The sequence below is a fragment of the Saccopteryx leptura genome, chromosome X (genome assembly GCF_036850995.1).
Source record: "Saccopteryx leptura isolate mSacLep1 chromosome X, mSacLep1_pri_phased_curated, whole genome shotgun sequence".
NCBI lineage: Eukaryota > Metazoa > Chordata > Mammalia > Chiroptera > Emballonuridae > Saccopteryx > Saccopteryx leptura.
In genome coordinates, this window is record NC_089516.1 from 110461004 (window position 1) to 110487385 (window position 26382).

At 42.6% G+C, this 26382-nt stretch overlaps 2 protein-coding genes and 1 non-coding gene across 3 annotated transcripts; 2 read left to right on the forward strand and 1 right to left on the reverse strand.

Moving 5' to 3' along the window:
• Window positions 1-466: 466 nt before the first annotated feature.
• Window positions 467-542, forward strand: TRNAV-AAC (transfer RNA valine (anticodon AAC)). The gene has a single exon. It is a non-coding gene; the product is annotated as a tRNA-Val (tRNA).
• Window positions 543-6877: 6335 nt separating this feature from the next.
• LOC136386455 (cancer/testis antigen family 47 member B1-like) lies at window positions 6878-7516 on the forward strand. The gene has a single exon (XM_066357867.1). The coding sequence runs from the start codon at window positions 6878-6880 to the stop codon at window positions 7514-7516; it is 639 nt and encodes a 212-aa protein (XP_066213964.1).
• Window positions 7517-21711: 14195 nt separating this feature from the next.
• On the reverse strand, window positions 21712-26153 carry LOC136385997 (uncharacterized). The gene is given in 5 exon segments (XM_066357311.1): window positions 21712-21770; window positions 21773-23734; window positions 23737-23895; window positions 23898-24320; window positions 24323-26153. Coding segments are annotated over 5 exon segments (4434 nt in total).
• Window positions 26154-26382: the final 229 nt, after the last annotated feature.

A 26382-nucleotide genomic window follows, 5' to 3' on the forward strand; every position in this document is an offset into this window, starting at 1 on the left:
CAAAGGTAACCATAAGAAAATGAAGAGACAACCTACTCAATAGGGAAACATATTCACCAATGATACACCTAATAGGGATTAATATCCAAAATTTATAAAGAACCCATGCTACTTAACACCAAAGAAACAAATAATCCAATTAAAAAATGGGCAGAGGATCTGAATAGACTCTTTTCTCAAGAATACTTATAGAAGGCCAATGGACATATGAAAAGATGCTCAATGTCACTAATCATCACAGCGATGTAAATTAAAACCACAATGAGATATCACCTCACACTTGCCAGAATGGCTATCATCAGTAAATACTCAAAGAACAAGGGTTGGCAAGGGTGACTTTTTTTCTTAATTCAGGCTCTGCCCCTTACAAGATGCATAACCTTGGGAAAGTTGCTAGATCTCTCTCTGTTTTGATTTCCTCATTTGCAGAAGATGGATAATAATAGTATTCACATCATAAATTGTTGCCCTGGCCGGCTGGCTCAGCGGTAGAGCATCAGCCTAACGTGCGGAGGACCCGGGTTCGATTCCCGGCCAGGGCACACAGGAGAAGCACCCATTTGCTTCTCCACCCCTCCGCCGCACTTTCCTCTCTGTCTCTCTCTTCCCCTCCCGCAGCCAAGGCTCTATTGGAGCAAAGATGGCCCGGGCGCTGGGGATGGCTCTGTGGCCTCTGCCTCAGGCGCTAGAGTGGCTCTGGTCACAACATGGCGACGCCCAGGATGGGCAGAGCATCGCCCCCTGGTGGGCCGAGGTTCGCCCTTGGTGGGCGTGCCGGGTGGATCCCGGTCGGGCTCATGCGGGAGTCTGTCTGACTGTCTCTCCCTGTTTCCAGCTTCAGAAAAATGAAAAAAAAATATAAATAAAAATAAATAAATGAATAAATTGTTGCAAGGAGTAAATAATCTATATAAGTACTTAAAATAGTGCCCAACCTATAATGAGCACTTAAAAAATGGTAATGATTTTTACCTCAACACAATTAATTTGCATTGGGTTTAAGCATGTGTTCATGTGGTCAAAAGTCACTTGTCCATTTGTTTAAAAAATCATTTGCATTTATCTATGATCTATGTATCAATCTCTTTTGTTCATTGTTGTATTGGCTTATTATCTTACAGATTTTTTTTTATTCAGTGAGAGGAGGGGAGGCAGAGACAGATTCCACCATGTGCCCCAACCGGGATACACCAGGAATACCCACTAGGGGGCGACATTCTTCCCATCTGGAGCATTGCTCTTTTGCTCTGCAACAGAGCTCTGAGGCTGAGACCATGGAGCCATTACCAGCACCCGGGTCCAACTTGCTCCAACTGAGCCATGGCTGCAGGAAGGGGAGAGAGAGAGAGAGAGAGAGAGAGAGACAGAGAGAAAGAGAGAGAGAGAGAGAGAGAGAGGCAAGAGGAGAGAGAGGTGGAGAAGCAGGTGAGTGCTTCTCCTGTGTGCTCCTACCAGGAATCGAACCCCAGACATCCACATGCCAGGTCGACACTCTACCACTGAGCCAACCACCCAGGGCCCTATAGATTTTTATGAGCAAGATGTGTATGACTTTTGTTTCCCTGTTTTGGCAGGTCTGTTTTATTAATCTGTCATACAAGAACGTATTCATTTTATAAGAAGTATGAGTACTAAAACTTGCTATGAAGAACTTTGAGTGCCTTAGCAAACTTTTTCTTGACTACTCATTCATGAATGCACCACCAACTATTCCACTCACTCTATCACCATCTCAATGGTCATTTGTTTGGAAGACAGAATCCTCACTTTTAGGACAAAGTGCTTTACTAAATAAAGCACTTGTGGTTCTAATTTGCTTTAAAGTCCGAACTGCCACGCTGCCCAATGACCCAGCCATTTCATTCCCTAGATAGGTACACACACGTCTCTGCCACTGTTCTTGTTGCTTCCTTTACCCACAGTAACCTCCCTTCCACCCCCATTTACTTACATTTGGGACTCCTAGTTTTTAGAACCCACCTGAAATGCCTCCTCTTGACCACGAAACCACCTCCCTCCCCTCTCCCCCACCAATCATTCCCCCTCCATGCTCCCATAACACTTTCTGTTCATCTTTTTACTAGATCATTATCAAACTTCATGTCAAACCTAGACCATGGTCTAGGATAAACCATGGCTTTTGTGCACTGGTGAGTCCTGAACCCTTAACATAATTTCAGGCAGATAGTAGGTGCTTAAAACATGCTCAGCTAGTGACTGGCTAGTGTCTAGAATATTTGTCCTATAGCATCAAGTGGACAGCCCAGCTTTTCATGACCTTGAAAGACATTTGTGTGGATATTGTTTTGTTTTTGATTCATTATGCTTTAGTAACATGCTATCTCCTCATTAAGTGAATAGTGAGGGTAGTGTTGAAAGCTTTAGGTAAAAATAATGGATGAACAAAGACAAGATGGAGGAAAATAAAGCAGGAGTGCTGTTTTAATAATACAAAATAAAACATCTCCCAGAGTGTATTTGTTTTTTCTAAGAAAGAGTGGAGGCAGACCCAGTCCTAGCTCACAACATGCAGTAGGAAACAAGAGTGCTCCATCTGGCATGTTCATCACCACAGAACTTATATCAAATCCCCTAGATTTACCCTCCATCCAGGAGCAACATCTGCTCCCATTCCCTGCCCCAAAATTCAGGCTATTCTTACACCCTCTGAGGTTATGAGCACATTATAGCACGGGCCATGTGGAGAAAATACCCTGCCTTTGCATGTCTTCTCAGGAAGGACATGCTGCCCATCATCTAAGTCCTCCCTCCACTGGGAAGCCTTCCTGAGAAAAACCCATCAACTGTGATGCCTCCTGACTCTCTCTGCTGCAGAATTGAATGAATTAATATATAAGAGTATAAAGATGAACTGTTTTACATTGTCATTGTCCTCCAACCAAAGAGCACAGGAACATGGTTGTAGTTGAACAAGCTGGGTTTATTACTTGTTGCAGTTTGGGAAAACATTCACCATGGGGAACCATGTGGTGTCTCAGTAAGGTGTCAAAAAGAACTCATTATAGAATTTGAGTTTCGGTTGGGTTATTTGGAGAAGTTTTGAAAAAATGGGGGTTTGCTCTAGATTAGATGGGATTACCAAGCAGGGGCAATTCTGTGATGGGTAGTTCAATAAATCTTATCTATTAGAAGGGGGAAATAAAATCAGGATATAGCTATAATTGGTAAATAAGAGGTAGGCACTCATTTTAGCTAACAGAAGGAGATGTTTAATATGTTGTGACCTTGTTTTTGACTCTGCTTAAACAAAATTACAAAGTGGCCTTGTGGTTTCCTTATGTCATGGTCTCAGATTGGCCTTATCTGATGTTGGTGCTCTATGTAAGGACTGCTTATGTGTTATAGAAGAATAAGATGTCTTAGGTGTAAGTGCCAGTTAAACTCTGAATGTCAGGAGCTTCTTTTTCTTTATTTTATTCTGAACATGCAGTCATTTCTCCCAATTAAACTGTGAGATACTTGTTCCCTGAGATGTTGGCACTTGCTTCTCCATCCCTGGCAAGGGCTTGCATGAGGCATTGTATGTAGGTGTTGGGTAAATTCTTGCTGTCTGATTGCGGATCAGGAGGGGTGGTCTGGGGCTTTTAGAGACCCTCAACTCATGGCTCTTTAAGTTTTGCATGGTTAATTAACCTTCTTCTTCCAAGTTTCTCCTGAAGCTGCATGTATAAGAAATAAGCCTGTCTCAAGTTCAGATTAAAGGTCAGGAGGTTGGTTCTAATCACAACATGACATTAGAAAAGCCAGTTAGCTGCCATATACCTTTACTTCTGCATTTTAAAAAGAATGGTTTTAGATTCGATCTCTAAATGCCTTCCCAGATCTGAGATTTGGGGATAATATGTTTCCTCTTGCATCTCTTCTGCCTTTAAAGAAAGTGGTAAAGGGTGCATGGTCACACTTCATTAGAGAGTTGAATGATTGCTCAAAAATGCTGCTATAGGTGAGCTTCTAGAAACAAAAGCCTTGCCTGACCAGACAGTGGTGCAGTGGATAGAGCATCAGAGTAGGGTGCGGAGGACCCAGGTTCAAAATCCTGAGGTCACCAGCTTGAGCGTGGACTCATCTGGTTTGAGCAAGGCTCACCAGCTTGAGCCTAAGGTCACTGGCTTGAGCAAGGGGTTCCCGGTCTGTTGTAGCTCCCTGGTCAAAACACATTTGAGAAAGCAATCAACGAACAAATAAGGAGTCGCAACGAAGAATTGATGCTTCTCATCTATCTCTCTCCCTATCTGTCCCTCTCCCTGTCTCTTCTCTGTCACATACACACAACAAATCTTATAGTATGTGTCAGTATTAATTCCAAATGGATAAGGAGTTAAACACAAACATTCAGAAAATCTCCAAAAGGAAGAAAATATCAATTTTTTTATGGTTAAGAAAAGACTTACAAACTTACAATGATGTTAAAACCATGAAAAAGAAAATACTATTAGATATTGAAACATAAAAATGGAATACTATGTACTTAGAAATATTAACCAACTTAGAAGGCAAAAGTAAAACTAGGAAAAATATTCTCATGAATGGTTAATATTCTAAACATAATCCTATTTCATTTAATTTATCTATCTCACTCAAATCTTGACTGAAGATAGGGTATGAACTCAGCCAAGGAGGAAGGATGTAACTCCATATAGCTGGGAACAACTGATTTCTCCAAAATGAAAATAAATTATTTCCTCTGAAGGCCTGAGAGAATACACAATAACGTCTCTGCAGTAAATCAAGAACAGAAAAATTATTATTGATATAATAACCCCTAATATGTATATAGAATTTCTCAGTGTGAATAGGTCTTTTTCAGCATTATCTTATTTGATTGTCAGAGATAGGTAATCATACTTTTTCAGATGGGTGATAAAACTAAGGCCTGGATATGATAAGTAGCTTTCCCAAGATCTCATCAGGGGGCAAAAGTTAAAGCCAACTCTAGATCTCAGATTGAGATTCTGCCTCCGTTTTGCTGTCTCTATAGTAACGATTTGGATTACAGAGTTTTGACATTGCCTTCCATCTTTAAACCAGTGATTTATGACATCATGCTCCATTCTTGAGGTGGGACCAGAAGAAGAAAAAAAAACATTGAAATGTGAAAATCCATTTGATGTTCAATGTGAAATCTATCTTGATAGGATTATATTGACATTATAAAATAATATTTGGATATTACACTTATCTAAGTATTATACATAACTATATACATTTGTTTTTCAAAAAAAATTTAGTGTTATAAAATGTTTTTTTACAGAATGAATATAAAATAATTTTTCTATAATTTTCAGAATTGCTTACACTTGAGGTCTTGATCACCTGAATCTTAACATCCATCAACAATCTTGTACTGTTGCCTCAGAAACATCTAGAAAGCCCGCTCTTTTCATGTGGATCATGATTAGCTCTTAGAAGATAACCTAATCCAGGGGTCCCCAAACGACGGCCCGTGGGCCGCATGCGGCCCCTGAGGCCATTTATCCAGCCCCTGCCGCACTTCCGGAAGGGGCACCTCTTTCATTGGTGGTCAGTGAGAGGAGCACATTGACCATCTCATTAGCCAAAAGCAGGCCCATAGTTCCCATTGAAATACTGGTCAGTTTGTTGATTTAAAATTACTTGTTCTTTATTTTAAATATTGTATTTCTTCCCATTTTGTTTTTTACATTAAAATAAGATATGCGCAGTGTGCATAGGGATTTGTTTATAGTTTTTTTATAGTCCAGCCCTCCAACGGTCTGAGGGACAGTGAACTGGCGCCTGTGTAAAAAGTTTGGGGACCCCTGACCTGATCCTTTAAAACAGTGGTCCCCAAGCCCCAGGCCACAGACCGGTACTGGTCCATGGCCCATTTGGTACCGGTTCGCAGAGAAAAAATAAATAACTTACATTATTTCCTTTTTATTTATATTTAAGTCTGAATCACGTTTTATTTTTAAAAAAATGATCAGGTTCCCTCTGTCACATCAATCTGAGACTCACTCTTGAAGCTTGTCTTGGTCACATGATACATTTATCCATCCCACCCTAAAGGCCAGTCCGTGAAAATATTTTCTGACATTAAACGGGTCCGTGGCCCAAAACAGGTTGGGGACCACTGCTTTAAAAGACATGTATCTTTTAAAAATAAAAATAAATATAAAATAAAAATAAAAGACATGTGTCTTTTTTATTCCTTCTTTAGAGGTTTGAAGTGAATGTCAGGTTTATTACCTACCTTCCAGGTCCTGCCATTTACCACTTCAATACACAGTTCTGAATGCATCTATTTCAATTATATTATTTTCCAAGGAGCTTTAACCACATTATAGGTCCAAGTTATTCTCTCTTTTTTCGGGAGGGGAGTGTTACTGCTGCTGAGGTCTGGGCCACACAGCATTTTTATGATTCTTTCCCTACTCACCTGAACAATTAGCACATGAAAATAGGGGAATGCCTCTCAGTTCATATGGCCCAGGGTGCCTCCATATTAGACTACTATAGTTTTTCAGACAATCACAAAATTAAAAGGGCAGGACTTGTGTGTACCTGAAGGCAGCTCAGGATCCAAAAGCCTCAAAGAAAAGGGAGGCAGTTCTAAGCCATCCTAGAACTGAAGGGCTTTGGTCATTTATTGGACATACGGCATGTCAATCTTCGCTTCTCAGCCAGTGAGCTTGTGACCAAAGTGTATGGCCCCCTGTTGCCTCTTCGCCCCTGCCCTAGTGGTCCCTGGGCTTCTTCAGGCACCACCGGAGACTATTGTCCCTTCTACGACTCCGTCCACCTCACATCCGGGTCCGCAGTCTCCTCCCGGTAGCCACCATCTTGGCCTTTGACGCCATAGCCTGATCCCGTCTAGGTTGAGGTATTTCCTGGAGCCATGTCTGACTCTGGTGATAGAAACCTGGCCCCCAGTGTCCAGGAGAACCCCATGGATGAGGCGGCAGCCGGGGTCTGGGCAGCTGGAGATGAGGGGGCGGTGATTCAAGACCTGGAGCTCCACGGGGAAAACGTGGCCGGGCTGGAGGTAGTGGGAAGAGCTATCAGGGCCCTGGGGGAGGAAGCCGCAGCAGTGGAAGTCCCAGAGGGCAGGGTCAGCGAGGATTCTGACATCGGGGCAGCTGACGAGGGGGAGGACGACATGGAGCCCGACTGGAATGTGCCCGAAGCCGCCCGCCAGTTGCCTAGGGAGGGTTTTCACATCTTTTTCATGGACTCGGTGAGCAGGTCGCTGAACCGCATATACCACAATGACCACATCCTTGAGCGACCCCGCGACCGCCGCAGGACGTTCCCGGCCAGACCTCGTCTGTCCGGCATCCCTGGCCAGGCCCACCCGTGCACCAGAGAAGGGGCTGCCGTCTTGGTGCCTGAGGGCCCTGGAGGTAGAGCCACAGGCTCTGGAGAGGGTGCCCTGGTCCTGGAGCCCGAGGACCAGCCCGAGGCCAGGGAGGAGCCCACGCAGGAGTCTGAAGCCCTGGAAGGTGAGGATCACCCAGAAAAGGCATCAGGATTGTGAGGCCCCAGGGCCAGGGAAGCTCCAAGGCCTGTAGGCACAGCTGGCGCCCTGGTTGGCCTTGTGCACCAGGGTGGGTTGGGGCCCTGAACACACTACAGCAGCGGTTCTCAACCTGTGGGTCTTGACCCCGCCGGGGTCGCCTAAAGCCCTCGGAAAATTCATAATGCATATCAGGTATTTACATTCCAAATCATAACTGTAGCAAAATTACAGTTATGAAGTAGCCACCAAAATTATTTTTTGGTTTGGGGTCACCACAACATGAGGAACTGTATTGCGGGGTCACGGCACTAGAAAGGTTGAGAACCAGGGCACTACAGGCCTTGTGGATGAGAAGCCCAACTTCATAACTACCTTCCCCACCTTGAGAAAAAATAGCTTGCTCTCTCCCAACCTGCGCTAAGCAACCTGAGCTCCTCAGTGCAGGGCACAGCCTATAGGCGAATGTCCGAACGGCCCAGGGGGAAGGTGCTCAGGAGTGAGCAGGGAGGACATGGAGGGGATCCCAAAGGAGAGGAACAAGCCAATGTCATGTCTCCTGTTTGCTTCATGGCTGCCAAAAGTATCAAGAGCCTTAAAAAGTCAACCCGCAAACATTACGAACTGATAGGGAGACTTTGAAAAAAAAATGTTTTATATATATATATATATCTCCATCCATCCCCCCATAGGGTTGAGAACCAACTGAACTTCACCATAGAATTTGTCAGGGAAGGAAACAATATTTTCACAAGAAAGTTCTGACCAAACCCTACGGAATGCGCTAGACCCCGTTGATTCTGATCCCTTCTCTGAAGGGCCAGCAGGCATCAGCAGCACAGCTTTACTAGGGAAATCGGGTCACTGTGAAAACAATCGAGAAGCAGCAATGAGGGGCCACGGGAGTGTTGCATCAACCAGTAGGAAGGTGCCTAGCTGTTCTTTTCCTGGTTACTTCCATTGTCTTGCTTCACTTGTGGGTTGAGTGCTGGATGTCCCCATTCCTTATGAATTGTGATTTTTTCCTGTGAATGTCTGGTCCCAAAGTTTGTCTTATTCTTAACTAAAGGAACAAGTAAATATCAATGTGAAAACGCTGAGGAAGAAGCCCAAGATGCTGAAAGGAAGGAAGAAGAAGAGGAGTTTAACAAAAAAGAAGAAGGACCGCAAAGCGACATGGACTCAGCAGAGAACAGCCCCGGAAAATCCAGGTATCTGTGTGTAGCTTTGAGTATCACCCAACCGTTCCTGGCATTTACCTGTTACCAACAGCTTTAGTTATTTTAATTTCCCCAGTAAATTAAGAAAAAAGGTCTGTTTAAATCTAGTTTAAAAATTCAATTTCATCTTCTTGGCATGTTAACATTATACTCATATACCTAGTAATATAACATGCATTATGTACTGAAATATATATACTTCATGGCTACTCATTAGTTCTTATGAGGCCCTCTGTCCTCCCTGTACAGACTACTAACAAATGAGCACTGTGTCAATACCTAAGACCAATAGTTATTATAATACATTACTAGATGCAGAAGCTCAGGTCGCTGGGCTCTGCACTAGTTTGGCCTTTGTTACTTGACCACAAAAATACAGTCTCCTGTACTGACTAGGAGACAAGGAATACTTACAAATAACAAAGTGTTACTAATTTCTGGAAGGACCACATTTTTTCTTTTTCTGTTTTTCATATTGTATGTTTATTTAAAACTACATACCGTACTTGGGCAACATGCTTCCTAGGCTCCAGAAGAAGTATTTGCACTAAGAGTAGAAGAAAATAATTTGGATTAAGAGCTCTCTAAGGCCCCTTTTAAATCTGGCCCTCTATAATTCTAAAATGATTGGCTTTTAGGGACTCCAGTAGCTGTGTTCTAAAATATTACAGTGTCAGAATACCAGAATTATGATTAATGCTTTGTATTTACTGAATGCTCAATTCGATATTTTCTTCATTCTCACATCATCAGGTCTCTGCTATAGTATTATTTTTCTTCTTTTTATAAAATTTATTTTTAATTGATTGTGTTGACATGTTTTCAAGTGTCCCACTCAATATAACACCACCTATACACCACATTATGCCCCTCATACTCCCTGCAAAGTCTCTTTCCAACCCTCATTCCCTCTTTTTACTCCTGCACCCTCCTTCCCCTTTTTCCCTCTGTTGCAAGGTAGAACCACATTTAATAACTAATACGTAACTGTTTGTTTGGCTGTAGGTTTTTATATTTTATATGACAGTCAAAAGAAAAGAAACTTAGTCATAGCATGATTGTTTATCACTGAATGAGTAGTTAAGTATCAAGGCCTATCTTATTTTTGAGTATATGTAAATGATTGACTTTTTTTTTTTTTTTTTTTACACTTTCACAGCTGCATATTTTGTAACAGTCTCTCATATGAGATATACAGAATACTGAGGATCTGGGAGGGTAAGAGTATCACTTGTAGAATGAACACAAGCTATTAAGATGGAGAGATTTGTTTAAATCCCAGAACGGCTTCTCAAGGAAAAGAAGCATCTTGAGAAAGCATTTATGGTGTTAGGTAGGCAAGAGGGAGACAGAGTTTGTATGATCACATGATTGAAGCTATCAGTTACAGGAACACCCTATATTCCAGAGTACTGGTTATGATTATTGGACATTTGGTCCATACCAAAAGATCCTTGATGTTTAAATTCCACTCTCCTGCAAGATTTGAACTCTGACCCCTCTACCTAACCCAATGTGCCATTACCAGTTAGGCTACCAAGGCAAGAAGGGTTATTATTGGTGGTACAGTCACAATACAATTGTTGGACCAATAAAACAAGATAGTAATTCTTTTATGTATTAATTCTGTAATCCAGAAGTGTAAATCAACATTATGGGCTCTTTGAACTAAGGATGTTTTGTAAGCATGGGCATTTTAGACGGAACTAATTATCAGGGACCTTTTACTGTGGACCAAATGTCTCAATGGATCTTTTGGACAGGACTGAATATCCTGAAGGCAGGCTACAAGAGGGAAATGTGCCTTTCTTCTCTACTTGTTGAGATATAGCACACAAATGCAGGTGATGCACATAGAGTTATTAGATTTAGAAAGTCATTGGAGCTCGTTAATGCTGTATTAATTGTATATTTTCTCTCATTTCATCCTGCAGTTTGAAGGAATAGAAAGAAGACAGAGAAAGAAGAAACTGTTGTTCATTCTTTTTAAATTTTTCATTTTCATAAGTCCATGGGCATTTTAATAAATACTAATATCATTCCAAAGTTCACCACTCAAACGATGATATCCAATGATTTATTTCATTTCTTATAGTTTTATTCTACAGTGTTTCTTTTAGTTAACAATAAGTTAGTTTTTAATTAAACCTAAAAGCAGGTTGATTTTATTTAGATGATCCTGACTCAAATCCCCCACTTACCTTTGTTTTGAAGGAAATCATTTTCCACTATCTTGTAAGCCTGTATAAGTTATTTTATGGCAGCCCAAAATAAACTAATATGTCAAGTTCAAAGCAATTTTTTGTGAAGAGAAAGATGACGTCAAACCTTTGGAGCTGCTTTGTCCACTATGTTAGACACCAGCCATTCATGGCTACTGAGCACTTGAAATATGGCTAGTCTAGTTTGAGATGTGCTGTAACTATAAACAATGTCACCTGTCTCACTAATAACTCTTATACTGATTACCTGTTTAAGTGGTAATATATTGAATTAAAATATATTATTAAAATAAATTTTGCAGTTTTTTTTCTTTTTTACTTAGCTGTGTAAGAAACCTTAAAATTACACATGTGACTTGCATTATACATCTGGTAGACAGAGAGGCTGTAGCACACAGTTCTGAAGGAAAGCTGAGACTGTGCCCAGATGTTGATCTGGAGCAGTGGCTCTCAATATTTGGTTCTCAAATCAGCATCATCACCATCACCCAAGAATTCTCAGGCTCCATCCAAGACCTACTCCGGCAGAAACTCTGAGGGTAGGCCCAGCAAGCTGTGTTTTAACAAGCCTTGCAGGGAATTGGGATGCAGCTCAAATTTGAAAAGCACTAGTTTAAAGCCCCAGAGGAAGAAGGTGAGACTCACCGATGGGAGGACCAGCCTTAACTCACTGGCTTAGGACTGTTGCAGGGAAACGGAACAGGATGGCAAGGGCCGGACTGGGCAGGAGGCTGGAATTCACAGGGGCTGAGAGACAGAGGGGCCAAGAGTGGGTGATGGCTGCAGAATGATGCATAAGGGAAATAGCTGATCCTAGGGAGATACAAAAAGAATACCAGGTATAGGTATAAAGTCTAAAAAACATGCAAAGACTATACTTTCAGGGATCATTTCTATAGTTCATGGAATACATACAAAATTATCACCATATATTGATTGTGGATACAAATATCTAGAGCAAAAAGCATGTATATGAGAGATGCATAGAGTTACAGTGTGCAACAGCATCATGGGAAAGATAAACATCTTATTTAGGATGATAGTTTGTTGTGAGTCAGGGCACACACACACACAGAGAGAGAGAGAGAGATCAGCAGATGAAATCATCGTGAACTAGCAAAGGACCACCGCTCGCTCAGGCAAATGGCACCAAGTTCACGCTGTGTCCTATTTTTATTCACAAGATTTCAAAAAGCTTGTTTACTGAGAAATTGGCATAGCATCAAGCATAACCTTTACTTAAAGATACATGGAATACATCTGCATGATAGCTTAATAACAGTACAATATCAAAAGGCATTAACTGCTATTGCGTCTATGGTTCCCACAACATTCCTTTCTTTTATCTCAAGGAATAGCCTGGAAGGAAGCGGTAAAATCTTATGAGAATGTTTTGCTGAGAACAGAGTCTAGCAACCACTTTCGGTCACATAGATTTGTTTCAGTGACTCGCCTTCAAATCACAAAACAATTCTTTTGGCAAAACATTCTTTTCTTTTTTTTTTTTTTTTGTAGTTTTCCGAAGCTGGAAATGGGGAGAGACAATCAGATAGACACTGGCATGCGCCCGACCGGGATCCACCCGGCACGCCCACCAGGGGCGACGCTCTGCCAACCAAGGGGCGATGCTCTGCCCCTCCGGGGCGTCGCTCTGTGACGATCAGAGCCTCTCTAGCGCCTGGGGCAGAGGCCAAGGAGCCATCCCCAGCGCCTGGGCCATCTTTGCTCCAATGGAGCCTCGCTGCGGGAGGGGAAGAGAGAGACAGAGAGGAAGGAGAGGGGGAGGGGTGGAGAAGCGGATGGGCGCTTCTCCTGTGTGCCCTGGCCGGGAATCGAACCCGGGACTCCTGCACGCCAGGCCGACGCTCTACCACTGAGTCAACTGGCCAGGGCTAAACATTCTTTTCTTGTTGGCTGTGTTCCCATCCAAGGTCATGCGATGGATTTTTCCACCACATTTCTCCTTTTTTGTTTATGCTGCATGTTATGAAGCACCACAGAAAACACAGCGTTCTGTCGTTCATCCCTTATTTCTCTTGCTTTCATTCGTCAACAGAATACATATAGAAGAAGACATAGTATTAATACTATTATAAAAAGTCCTACAATGGATCCCATAAATCCTTTAATATGTTCAATAGGTTTTAATTGTGATAAATTATTTATTAATCCCTTCAATATAGGTTGATCTATCAGAATTTCTAATTTTCTTTGAAAAGCTTAATGAATATGTCTTGTAATTCAATTATTTCTTTAGTCATATTATCATGATTTAACAAATGCTTTTTAACATTTTCCTAAGAGAAGTAAGTATGATTTTAAGGAATAGGGGTAACACAAAAAGTAGTTACATTCTAATCACATTTTAGCTTAATTTGTCTTTGTAGGCTAACAATTTGATCTCTTAACATAATCATAGTCTGTTCTAAATCATTAACTTTAGCATTAATGTTACTATCTATACATTATTGAGAAGTCCGCAGTTGTTCAGAATCTTCATGCCATTTTTGTACAAAGTCCACAGTCTGTATACTTTGATGTAATGCAACTCCAGATACAGGTGGTTACAGCTATTTGTCCCATAATGATGGTGATCATCAGGCCAACCGGTCTCTTGGTTTGCTTCAAAGACATAATAAGATGTTGTAACAGCATTATGGAAGGGGAACCCTTTCACATCCAATGCATCTGTACTGGAATCCAGACTCCTGTTTGGGTTCTTAAAATATAAAGACTTTGACTATTTTCATTAAAACGAATAGAAGAGTTAATACATGTATAAAAAGTACACTTATTGCAAGTTATTGAATAATTTTCAGCTGTCTATTTGCTTTCACCTATAATAAACATATAAGGCAATCTAACACAAGCAGATATGAAATGTGATTCATTTCTCTTAAAGATTAACATAATATGATTAGAAGGATAATTTCTCCAGATTTTTTTCTTTCTACGCTGACATATGTTTAAGTGCCGTGTTTACTTTCTACAAATGATATTGTATAGGACCAAATTTTATATGTGGAGCTCGAGGTGACATCCCTCCTCTATGCCATATGATAGTATGATTACCTTGACCACCAGCTGTAATTAAACCATTGTTCTTATGCCACTTTAAATCAGCACCCTGCCCTTTCACTGGGTCAGAACCATGAGGGCTTTAATCGATGACATGTCATGTACAGATATATTACTTTTAAATTCGTATCCTTATAACAAATATTTTTCTTTTCCTTCTCCTTTACTGTTATCTTTGACAATAGAGAGCCAAGCTTGAGCTTCTATTTTGAAACAATGTGGCTCATGTCCTATACATATAGGTAATCCCTCAACTCCTGTTGTATAATTTTCTAATTTCATGTCTTCTTCCAAAGGTGCTAAGGGACTTCTACCATTAAAAGATCCTGGAAGCCAATTAGAGTCATTAACAAAAATAGGAAAGGCACTATTTTCTTAATGAATATCTCTACTTAATGGAGGATTAGGGACATATGCCTAATAACTAAAATTTTCAGCTCTACTTACCGGAATTTTTACCAAAGCAATCATTGCTAAAAACAGGTTAGTAACACTTTTTTTCTTTTTTAGTAGCTTGTAGCATCTTTTTACCTTTAAAGGTCAGCTTTTTAAGTTTACCCCAACTTGATATTTTAGCTTTTTCAATATCAGGCAGCAGCACTTGCTGCTTCTTTAAGATTCGTCTTTTGAAATTCATTTCTTCTTTCTCAGCAATGGGCAGATATGGAAACAATCTATTGTTCTTATTCATGTTGTTAGTTTAATTCTGCGAGCAGAAATCCAAAGGAATTCACTGGATTCTGCAATGACACAAGCAAACCCTCTTCCCCAATGTTGCACTACACTAGGTACCTATTGATCCAACTCATTTTTATAATGCACAGGTTGATTAATCTTAGAACTGTTATTTTTTGTCCAATGTCTGCTGCAGAGGTCAAATTATCTTCTCCTGTATTTAAGAAATTTAAAGTAAATAAAGCTTTGGGTAACATAAGTCTAGGGGATAATCTTCCTTGTCTCTCCTTTTTGTTTAAGTAACATATTTTTTAGAGTACAATTACTGCGTTCAATAATTGCTTGTCCTTGTGGGTTCTATGGAATTCTAGTAGTATGTTTAATATTCTAAAATGCTAAGAATTGTTGAAATTTAGCAGATGTATAGGCAGGACTATTGTCAGTTTTAAATAATTGCTTTAGGAATGCCTATAACATCAAAAGCTTCAATAAGATGTTGAATGACACAATTAGACTTTTCTCTAGACAAAGGTGTGGCCTATTGAAAGGAAGAATAAATATTAATAGAACTGTACATAAGATAGTTTTCTAAAAGAAGAAATATGAGTAATATCTATTTGCTATAGGTTATTACTGTGTTTTCCTCTAGGATTCATTCCTCCCGGTAGTGGAGGAGCATTTATAATACTATACCGAGGACAGTTTCTAACAATATTCCGAGCCACTTGCCTGGTCATTTTAAATTTTTGCATTAAACCTTTTCTATTTGTATGAGTCTTTGTGTGAAATTTAGTAGCTATTTCTATTGATCTAATGAGTAATTGATTAACTTTATTATTTGTAGTAGACATAGGTCCTGGTAAAGCTGTATGAAAACAAATGTAAGTTATATAGACAGGCAAATTTCATTTTTACAATTAAAGTTGTAACTCTTGAGACAATTTTTGCAATCTAGAACTATCATTTGAAGTATAATCAGTTTCTATAAGTTTAACTATATTTTCTACATATTGTGAATCAATAACAATGTTAATAGGACAGGATATTTGAATTTTGTCTTCAGCTATAATTAAACTATACTGACTTAAGGTTTCAGAAGTATCTTTAAGGATGACTGCAAGTTCAGCATTATTGTCACAAGCTATTAATATATCATCTATAATGGATTATTAAAAATTGAGGATATTTCTGATGAATTTTTTATAAAGGTTGATTTACATAATGTTGATACAGTGTCGGGCTATTCAACATTGCTTGTGGAAGTAATATAAACTTAGTAAGAATAGTTAGTTCTGCTTATTGTTATAGATACAACAGCTAGCATTGCTAGACACAGAGTCAAAGATGTTTTTTGAAGTCTTAGTCTTAATTAAAACATTCTTTGCCTTCTGGGTAAGTTTATTTAATTGTCAAAACATTCTTTCTCCTATTTTCGACTCATGTCAAGGCTTCAATCTTCTGGAAGGTATCTATTGGTCTCCCGTATCTGTGGAGATAAGAGCAACTCCTCACCCCTACATTTTGCCTACATTGCTGTTGTAAATTAGCAAACTGTCCATCTAAAAAGTTCATCTTGTGTAATATTAACAAGAGGGTTAGCATTAGCATTCCAATTAGCTTGAATACAGCCTGATTCTCCTACTAAGTCATAAATTGTAACTCTTTCCCTTTTGAAAGAACAGTCCGAGCTAACATTTCTAAATTTCCTTAGATAAAACATTCAGAGTCTATGAAGGAGGATAGCAGATCCTGCGTATGAAGACAGTTAGTTCTATGCTGGGAGCAAGCCGTTTTTAACTCTTTAAGAGCTTTGATAGAAATTTGGTCCTAGTGAGTATAAAAAACTCCTTGTCAGAAAGTTTAGACTGTAATTTAAAAAGTTGCTCTTTTAATTATTTATAAGATAAATGTTTTTCTTTATCAGAGGTCAAATGACCCTTGTTATTTTCCTGTTGTAAAAACCAAGTATTAGAGCTTTGTTAGGAACTTTCCCTAAGCCTTGCAGCTTAGTGACTACTGCCTAAGTGGGCTAAAAAGAAAACTAATGTTGCTTAGTAAAAAGAGATGCATCAGCTTCTATATCTAAAAGTCTTTTGTATTGTTAAGTTTATTATAGGGCATCAGAGGAACTAAATTGCCACTTTCCTCAGTGCCTCCTTTTTCAGGATGTGGCCTTACAAACAGCCAACTGCCTGAAGCAGCTTGAGATAAATTCTTAAAATGATTTAATTTTACTTAATTCTTTAGTTTTACAGTTTTAAGCATATTTTTACATACAAATAAGATAATTTGCAACACAGAGACACAAGTATCATATAACCTGTAACTTTAATTAATCCTAATACTTGAATTCTTATTTGATTTCAAACTTCGAATACACCTTACAATGTATTAACCAAATTAGCAAGTCTTTTTTTAAAATAAATTTTTATTAATGTTAATGGGGTGACATCAATAAACCAGGGTACATATATTCAAAGAAAACATGTCCAGGTTATCTTCTCATTCAATTATGTTGCATACCCATCATCCAAAATCAGATTGTCCTCTGTCCCCCTCTATCTAGATTTCTTTGTGCCCCTCCCCCTCCCCTTTCCCGTTTCTCTCCTTCCCTCCCACACCTCCCCTCCCCCCTATCCCTGGTAACCACCACACTCTTGTCCATGTCTCTTCATCTCATTTTTATGTCCCACCAATGTATGGAATCATGTAGTTCTTGTTTTTTTCTGATTTACATATTTCACTCCTTATAATGTTATCAAGATCCCACATTTTGTTGTAAATGATCCGATGTCATCATTTCTTATGGCTGAGTAGTATTCCATAGTGTATATGTGCCACATCTTCTTTATCCAGTCTTCTATTGAAGGGCTTTTTGGTTGTTTCCATGTCTTGACCACTCTGAACAATGCTGCAATGAACATGGGGCTACATGTGTCTTTACTTATCAATGTTTCTGAGTTTTTGGGGTATATACCCAGTAGAGGGATTGCTGGGTCATAAGGTAGTTCTATTTTCAGTTTTTTGAGGAACCACCATACTCTCTTCCATAGTGGTTGTACTACTTTACATTCTCACCAACAGTGGATGAGGGTTCCTTTTTCTCCAAAGCCTCTCAAACATTTGCTATTACCCGTCTTGTTGATAATAGCTAATCTAACAGGTGTGAGGTGGTATCTCATTGCAGTTTTGATTTGCATTTCTCTAATAACTAATGAAGATGAGCATCTTTTCATGTATCTGTTGGCCATTTGTATTTCTTCCTGGGAGAAGTGTCTGTTCATGTCCTCTTCCCATTTTTTTATTGGATTGTTTGTTTGTTTGTTGTTGAGTTTTATGAGTTCTTTGTATTAGGCCCTTATCTGAGCTGTTGTTTGAAAATATCATTTCCCATTTAGTTGGCTGTCTGTTTATTTTGTTGTCAGTTTCTTTTGCTGAGCAAAAATTTTAGTCTGATGTAGTCCCATTCATTTATCTTTGCCTTCACTTCTCTTTCCTTTGGAGTCAAATTCATAAAATGCTCTTTAAAACCCAGGTCCATGAGTTTAGTACCTATGTCTTCTTCTATGTACTTTATTGTTTCAGGTCTTATATTTAGGTCTTTGATCCATTTTGAATTAATTTTAGTGCCAGAGTACAAGCTGTAGTCGAGTTTCATTCTTTTGCATGTGGCTTTCCAGTTTTCTCAGCACCATTTGTTGAAGAGGCTTTCTTTTCTCCATTGTGTGTTGTTGTCCCGTTTATCGAAAATTATTTGACCATATATATGTGGTTTTATTTCTGGACTTTCTATTCTGTTGCATTGGTCTGAGTGTCTATTTTTCTGCCAATACCATGCTGTTTTGATTGTTGTGGCCTTATAATATTGTTTGAAGTCAGGTATTGTAATGCCTCCAGCTTCATTCTTTTTCCTTAGGATTGCTTTGGTTATTCTGGTTTTTTTATAGTTCCATATAAATCTGATGATTTTTTGTTCCATTTCTTTAAAAAATGTCATTGGAATTTTGATAGGAATTGCATTAAATTTGTATATTGCTTTGGGTGTTGACCGAGGATGCACCGACAGAATTCTAGACTCAGGGTAAAACAAAGAAAAGTTTATTACACTAGCGAGCGGGCCCAAGGCAAGGAGATGGCCAAGAGCAAAGAGCAACTTCAGCAAGCAAGTTTTATACTTAATTTCAGGGAGGGGAGTTGTAACGGCTCTCAGGGTGATTGATTGCCTCAGATGCTTGCGGCCTTGCCTTTCCGATAAGCCCCTAATCAAACACCGGATGCCTGCGGCTTCTTCAAGGAGCCTGGGCAAACATCTAGGGGTCAGGTGGGCCAGTTATTGTTTTACAAGCCAAGATGAATTAAGCAAAGATCAGATGGAAAAGATCAGACGGAATCCACTGTTACATTCCCCCCTTTCTTTGTTGCATATCTCTAATCCTAAAGATCTGAGTTCTGTTCTAACTTCTCATAATGTTGTCTCATAATCATGAGTTTTACTGCTCCTATTTGCCCCTGCAGGAAGGTGGTGAGTCTATTCAGGACACACGGTCCCATGGTGATAACTAGCAATACCACTATAAGGGGTCCTGCTAAGGTGGAGTTGAGGGTAGTCAACCAGGGTGATTTGGCATACCACCCTTCAAACCATCCCTGCTGATCTTGTAGTCTCTTTTCCCTAGCCTTTAGCCTTTCTTTCAGCTTATTCATGGAGTCCCTAACTATTCCAGTGTGGTCGGCATAAAAACAGCATTCTTCTTTTAAAGCAGCACATAAACCACCCTCTCTTAAAAATAACAAGTCTAAGCTTCGTCGGTTTTGCAACACGACCGCAGAGAGGGAGGTCAGTGACTTTTCTAAAACTTCTATTGACTGCTCAACGGCCCTTAAATCCTGGGTAATAGCAGACTCTAGCGAGGCCATTTGTCTGGGTCCTTCAACTAGGGCAGCAGCTCCTGTTCCCACTCCTGCCAATACCCCGGCTCCCAGCAGTACTGCTAGGGTGAGTGTGACAGGCTCTCTTCTATACCTGGTCCACCCTTCAACCGCCTCTTCAAAGTCCTCATTTCCATGATATATAAGGCGGGGGAAAACCCTAACCATTACACAAAAATCTTGAGAGTTGTTAAAGGCCTGAGTGGACACACAGGGAGTCAGGCCCGTTCTGCATGCCCACCGAGTTCCTTTCTCAGGGATCAAATAGGAACTGTTAGGGGAAATTGAAATAGTCTGCAGGCATCGGGCCTTGTCTGAGGCAGACGGGGTCCCCAGGCATATCCCCTGTCCAGTCACTTCTGGGAGAGTAAGCATGTGACGCCTGCCCCAATTACACTGGGAAGGGTTTTTGTTCTCATAGTAGCTTCCATTGACTGCGACCCCTTCGTAATAGGGAGGCCCTGCCTGCAAGCATATCCAGCAGGAGTCAGTAAGGTTGGGATGGGTGCTATTTAAAGCTTCAAAACCTCCTTTTATTAGATCTAATAATCGCTGCCCCGTGGTTGGACCTGACGGGGTTTGTGACAGGGGTGTACTACTGGTACTGGCTGGGCTGCTAGCTGTATCTCTCGGGGATGGAGTAGCTTGCACCGGGGCTGAAAGGGGCTTGCTAGGCCTTGGGGCCCCTTGGTCAGCCAGTACTTTGTTAGGTCATAATGGGCTGTCTCCAGCGGTGCCTATCTGGAGTTTAATTTTAAACGTTAATCCAGCATCAGATCCTGACGCATACATTCTTAAGCCCCACTGCCTGCCCTTTAGCCATGCATTATCCTGCCTTCTTCCATGGTGGGTAAAGGTAATATTCAGTGTGGTACAGGTGAAATTGGTACATAGTCCTTCACCAACCCAAACTCCCAATCGCCTATGGCCTATTCCCGGTCTTTGACTAGGAATTCCTCTTCCTAGACACTGGGAATTTTTAGTCTCTGCTTCTTTTTGAGTTACTCGTGCAACCCTAATCCAGTCCCAGGAGGATGTGGGCTTCCAGTGAGTCGTCCCGGTAGTCTCACAACCCAAGCCTTACAGTAGAAGACTTCCAGTCCCCCGCATCTCCAAGCTGTGTCCCTATCATGACCGTCCCGGGGGCAGACATAAAAGTCAGTCGTCCTGAGAGTCGAGCGGAATTCTGGGTGAGAGCACCCAAAGCCTACAGTCCCTATACCACTAGTTGGACATTCACATTTCCCGGACTCACAAGGAGGAGGGTTACCCGGGTCTGTGGTCGGGATATCCCAAGTTTCTAGCCCCGCAGTGAGCTGACAAAGGTCTGGATACAGGGACGGCCACCAAGTCCAGGGGGGATGGTCATTGGAAGTCACTTCCCATACTATATTACTGGTCCCCGATATCACCTGCCATGTCTGCTGGGTTGGTTGGTGGGGATTTGTTGTGGCAGCGGACACGCAGCTTGAGGGGATTATCTGTTTTCTCCACTGTCCACTGGTCATCGGGAGCAGGAGCAGGCTTGAGGTGTGAAATATGGATCCAAGCAGCGATGCCATCAACCTTTACAGCAGTGGGTGTGATGAGGAGGACTTGGTAGGGTCCTTTCCAGTGGGGTTCGAGGGTCCGGTGTTGGTGTCTCCGGACATAGACGAAGTCCTCGACTTGGTAGTGATGTGGGGTCCTGTCTCCTGCCGGCTGGTAAAGGTCAGACAACTGCTTCCATAGGCAATGTTGTACTCTGGTCAGGGCCTGTAACCTAATGGACAAAGGGGTATTTGGGATATTTAAGTCAGAGGGGGATAAATCCCGAATAGGCGGAGGGGTTCCAAAAAGTATTTCAAAGGGGGTTAGGTTAGTTTTAGCGGAAGGGGTATTCCGAGCCCGGAAAAGAGCATATGGTAGGAGCATTACCCAATCTCTATGGCCAGTCTCTATGACTAATTTAGTTAAGGTCTCTTTAATTGTTCTATTCATTCTCTCTACTTGTCCTGAACTTTGGGGTCTATAATCACAATGTAGTTTCCAATCAATCCCCAATATTTTGGCTACCCCCTGGCTTACCTGGGCCACAAACGCCGGTCCGTTATCAGACCCTATTACCTTTGGAAGGCCAAATCTAGGAAAGATTTCTTCCATAATTTTCTTAATTACCGCCGCCGTCTCATGTTTGGTAGGGAAGGCTTCTACCCATCCTGAAAAGGTGTCTATAAAAACTAAGAGATACCTTAGTCCATACTTGGCAGGTTTTACCTCAGTGAAGTCTACTTCCCAATATTGGCCTGGTCTGGTGCCTCGGAGACAGGTTCCACTGGTTCCTTTTGTTGGGTAGGCATTTACCATTTGGCAGGCCTTACAAGCTTTGACTATTTCCTTTGCTATTTGCCTCTTCTCGGGGGTGGTCAATGTTTTATCATCCTGAAGCAGTTGTACCAGTTTGTCAGTCCCAAGGTGGGTAAGATGGTGGGCCATCTGGAGGAACTTCCGAACATCCTCAGGTTCCTCTAAGTGGGTCAGGGTGGGGGATGGCTCTGCTTCTATAGTGAGGATGTTGGAGGCAGTCCTCATGGCTACCGCTCGAGCCTCTTCATCCGCCTTCCTGCTGCCTTTGGCTACTGGGTCTTGCCCTTTCTGGTGCCCAGGGCAATGGACAATGGCTAGCTCCCGTGGGAGCATGATAGCATCTAAGAGGGCTAGGATTTCTTGTTTGTGTTTAATGTCTTTACCTGCTGATGTAAGCAGGCCCCTTTTTTTGTAGATTGCCCCATGCACATGTGCAGTAGCAAATGCGTACCTGCTGTCCGTGTAGACGGTGGCCCGTTTACCACTAGCTAGTTCCAAGGCCTTTGTTAGAGCTATTAGTTCTGCCTTTTGAGCTGAGGTTCCTGGGGCAAGTCTCTCTGACCAGATTACTTTTTCCTTGTCTACCACCGCAGCCCCAGCTTGGCGTTCTCCTTCATACAGAAAACTGCTTCCATCAGTATACCAAATTAAGTCAGATTGTGGCAATGGTGTGTCCCGCAAGTCTTTCCGGATCCCAGCTTCCTCGGCTAGGATATCCCTGCACTGATGGTGGACAGTTCCCCCCTCCTCCCTGGGTAGCAGGGTGGCTGGGTTTAAAACAGTTGGAGAGCCAAAGGTGATCCTGTCTTTATCTAACAGGAGGCTTTGGTAATGAGTAATGCAGGCATTAGTTAGCCAGCGGTCTGGAGGTTGTCTTATTATGCTTTCCAGGGCATGGGGGGCGACAACAGTCAATTTCTGGCCCAGAGTCAGTTTGTCAGCATCTTTGACTAGGAGGGCCACAGCGGCAATCACCCGTAGGCACCCCGGCCACCTTTTTGCGACTGCATCTAACCTCTTAGAAAGATAGGCTACTGGCCGTTTCCAGGGTCCCAGAGACTGAGTCAATACTCCTTTAGCTATCCCTTCCTTCTCGTCTACATAGAGAGTGAAAGGCTTCTCTATGTTGGGGAGTGCCAAGGCCGGGGCTGACAACAGTGCCCTCTTGATTTGGTCAAAGGCCTTTTGCTGTTCATCTCCCCAGGTATATTCAGTTCCATCCTTTAACAAGGGGTATAGAGGGGCGGCTAGTGCGGCAAAGCCAGGTATCCATAGTCTGCAAAAACCTGCTGTGCCTAAGAATTCCCTGAGGCCCTTCCGATTTTTCAGAGGCGGGATTTGAGTAACAGTCTTTTTCCTGGCCTCAGTTAGCCATCTCTTACCGTCTCAGAGAGAGTAGCCCAGGAAGGTGACTTCAGGTTGGCAGATCTGGGCCTTTTTGGCAGATGCCTGGTATCCCAGTTTGGCCAGTTCGGCAAGCAGTTTTTCAGTTCCCTGTTTGCACTGCTCTCTGGTGGCAGCTGCAAGTAACAGATCATCAACATACTGCAACAGAGTTACCTCAGGGGTGGAGGCTCGGTAGGCACTCAAGTCCTGGTGCAGCGCTTCGTCAAAGATGGTGGGAGAGTTCTTGAAGCCCTGGGGTAGCCGCGTCCAGGTGAGCTGTCCACTGAGTCCATTCTCAGGGTCCGTCAATTCGAAAGCAAACAGGGGTTGGCTGTCCTCACGCAGGCGCAAGCAGAAGAAGGCATCTTTCAGGTCCAGTACTACCACTTCCTGTCAGGACTGAGGGTACTGAGGAGGTTGTAAGGGTTTGGGACCGTTGGATGTATGTCCATTACTCAACTGTTAACCTCTCTCAAATCCTGGACTGGTCTATAGTCCCCTGTCCCTGGTTTCTTTACTGGTAGCAGGGGGGTGTTCCATTCCTCAGGATCTCCTGTCCTAGTAGCCTCTGGATGTGAGGCCTAATGCCTTCTCGGGCCTCTTTACTCATGTAGTATTGTTTGACCCTTATGGAGGTGGAGGAGGGCTTTAGGTATAATACCACTGGAGGCCTTTGTACTGCTAATCCTGGCCCTGCCGTTTCTGCCCAGGCCTCTGGGAAGCTCTGAAGCCACCTGTCTTCTGTTGAATGGGGTCCGGGGGCAGGAGTCTCATACAGTTTATACTCATCTTCAGCAGACAAGGTCAGCATGGTCACAATAGGCTGACTGACTAGAGGGTTACTGAATCTTACTTCTGGTCCCTGGGGCTTGAAGTCAATACTTGCCCCTAACTTGGTAAGCAAATCCCTCCCCAGCAGCGGGGCAGGGCATTCTGGTATGACCAGAAAGGAGTGCTGTACTTTTCCCCTCCCAGGTCCATTGTCCTTTTAGTTGTCCATGACCTATGCTGGCATCCATTTGCACCCTGAACCAAGGATTTTTTGTTTGAGAGGGGGCCCAGCGGGTTCTGCAAGGCGGAGTAAACCGCTCCTGTATCCACCTCAAAGTCGATTGGTATCCCCTCCACATTGAATGTTACCCTGAGTTCGGGGGGGGGGGGGTCCGAACTCCGACGCCCCTAATCTCCTAGGGCAAGGATTTCCTCAGTCTTCTTTTTCTTCTTCTTAGGGCAATCCCTGACCCAGTGTCCTTCTTCTTTACAGTGGGCACACTGGTTAGGTCCTAATTTTGGTTTTTGGTTTGGGCCCGAGGTACTATGCTTTCCTCTTCTATCTTGTTTCCCTACTACGGTAGCCAAAATCTTTGTTAACTCTTTATTTCTCCATTTATCTCGCTTATTTTCCTGCTCCTCACGTTCTTTTTCTAATCTTTGCTCCTTTTCCTCTGCTGTCTCTCTTTTATAGTATACCTTATCAGCTTCCTTGACTAAATCTCTCAGAGCCATGTCCTGTAACCCATCCATCCTCTGGAGTTTCCTCCGAATATCAGTAGCCGACTGTCCTATAAAAGCCATAGCCAGTGCCCCTTTCTGATCTTCAGACTCAGGGTCGAAAGGGGTGTACCTCCTATAGGCTTCCATTAGTCTCTCTAGGAATCTGGATGGGGATTCCTCTGACCCTTGAATTACTTCTCTTACCTTAGCCAAATTAGTGGGGTGTCTCGCCGCCGCTCGGAGACCCATCATCAGAGTCTGGCGATAGAGTAAGAGTTGCCGCCTACCTTCAGCTGTATTAGGGTCCCAGTTAGGCCGCCTCAGGGGAAAAGCCTCATCTATAAGGTTGGGGAGTTGAGTAGGACGACCATCAGGTCCAGGAACCAATTTCCTGGCCTCGAGGAGAATTCGGTCTCTTTCTTCGGAGGTGAAGAGGATACCTAAGAGCTGCTGGCAGTCATCCCAAGTGGACTGATGGGAAAACATAAGAGACTCAAGAAGGTCAGTAAGTTTGACAGGGTCCTCTGAAAAAGGTGGATTATTGTTTTCCCAATTATATAGGTCTGAGGAGGAGAAGGGCCAATACTGAAGTGCCAGCATGTTTCCCCCTTGACCGTCAGGGACAGGAGGTCTGAAAGGCCGAAGGGGCAGGGTGACGGCCACGTCATCCGAGGTTTGTGCTCTCCGGCTCCGGGTACCTTGGGCTGGACCCTCTCCTGATGGTCCCCGTTCGTTCTGATGTGGGGCCCCAAGCTGGGAACCAGCAGCACTGGCAGGGACATCCCTGGGATAGGGAGGCGGGAGTCCCGAATCAAAAAGAATAAGGTCAGTTTGAGATTCAGGGAGAACAGAGGAGGGAAGGGGAGGATACAGGGATGAAGTAGGCGTCGTTGGCTCCGAAGGTTTAAGTGGAAGCATAGAGCAGAGGTCTGGATGAGTTGGAGCAGGTCTGGGAGTGCCCGGAGTGGTGGAGAGGGTTGTTGGGAGGGAGGGTGCAGGGGGAGGAAGGAAAGGCTGGATCCAAGGAGGAGGGTCGTCGGTCAGGTCTTCCCAAACCCAAATATAAGGCTGTTGATCTGGATGGCCATGAGGTCCTAGACTGAAGACAACTGCTTTAACCGCCTTTATGGTGTCTTTGTGGAAGGTTCCAGTGGTCGGCCAACCTACTCCGAAGGTGGGCCACTCGGAGGTACAGAAAGTTTGCCACTTGCGCTTCTTAACAAGAAGAGACAGATTATGAACTCGGGCATTAACCTCAGACCAATGAGACAGAGTCAGGGACAGTGGGGTGGAAGCTCCTTGTCCCATTTTAATTTCAAAGAGATAAAAAGACAGAAATAAGGCAACAAATAAGACACTGACAAAAACAAACAGACAAAGCCGGCTGCTCTGCAAACGGCAAAATAAAACTAAAAATAAATCTAACGGTCCGGACCTACGAGCTCGATTGGAAACTGGCAACAAATTTACAGATTCCGTCTGAGACAGCAGATGGACTTCCAAGCGTCCTTGGTTGCCCTCACACTCCAGGGCGTCC

What these genes read in the sequence shown, in the direction of transcription:
- LOC136386455 (XM_066357867.1), top strand. Translation starts at nt 6,878, where the DNA reads ATGTCTGACTCTGGTGATAGAAACCTGGCCCCCAGTGTCCAGGAGAAC.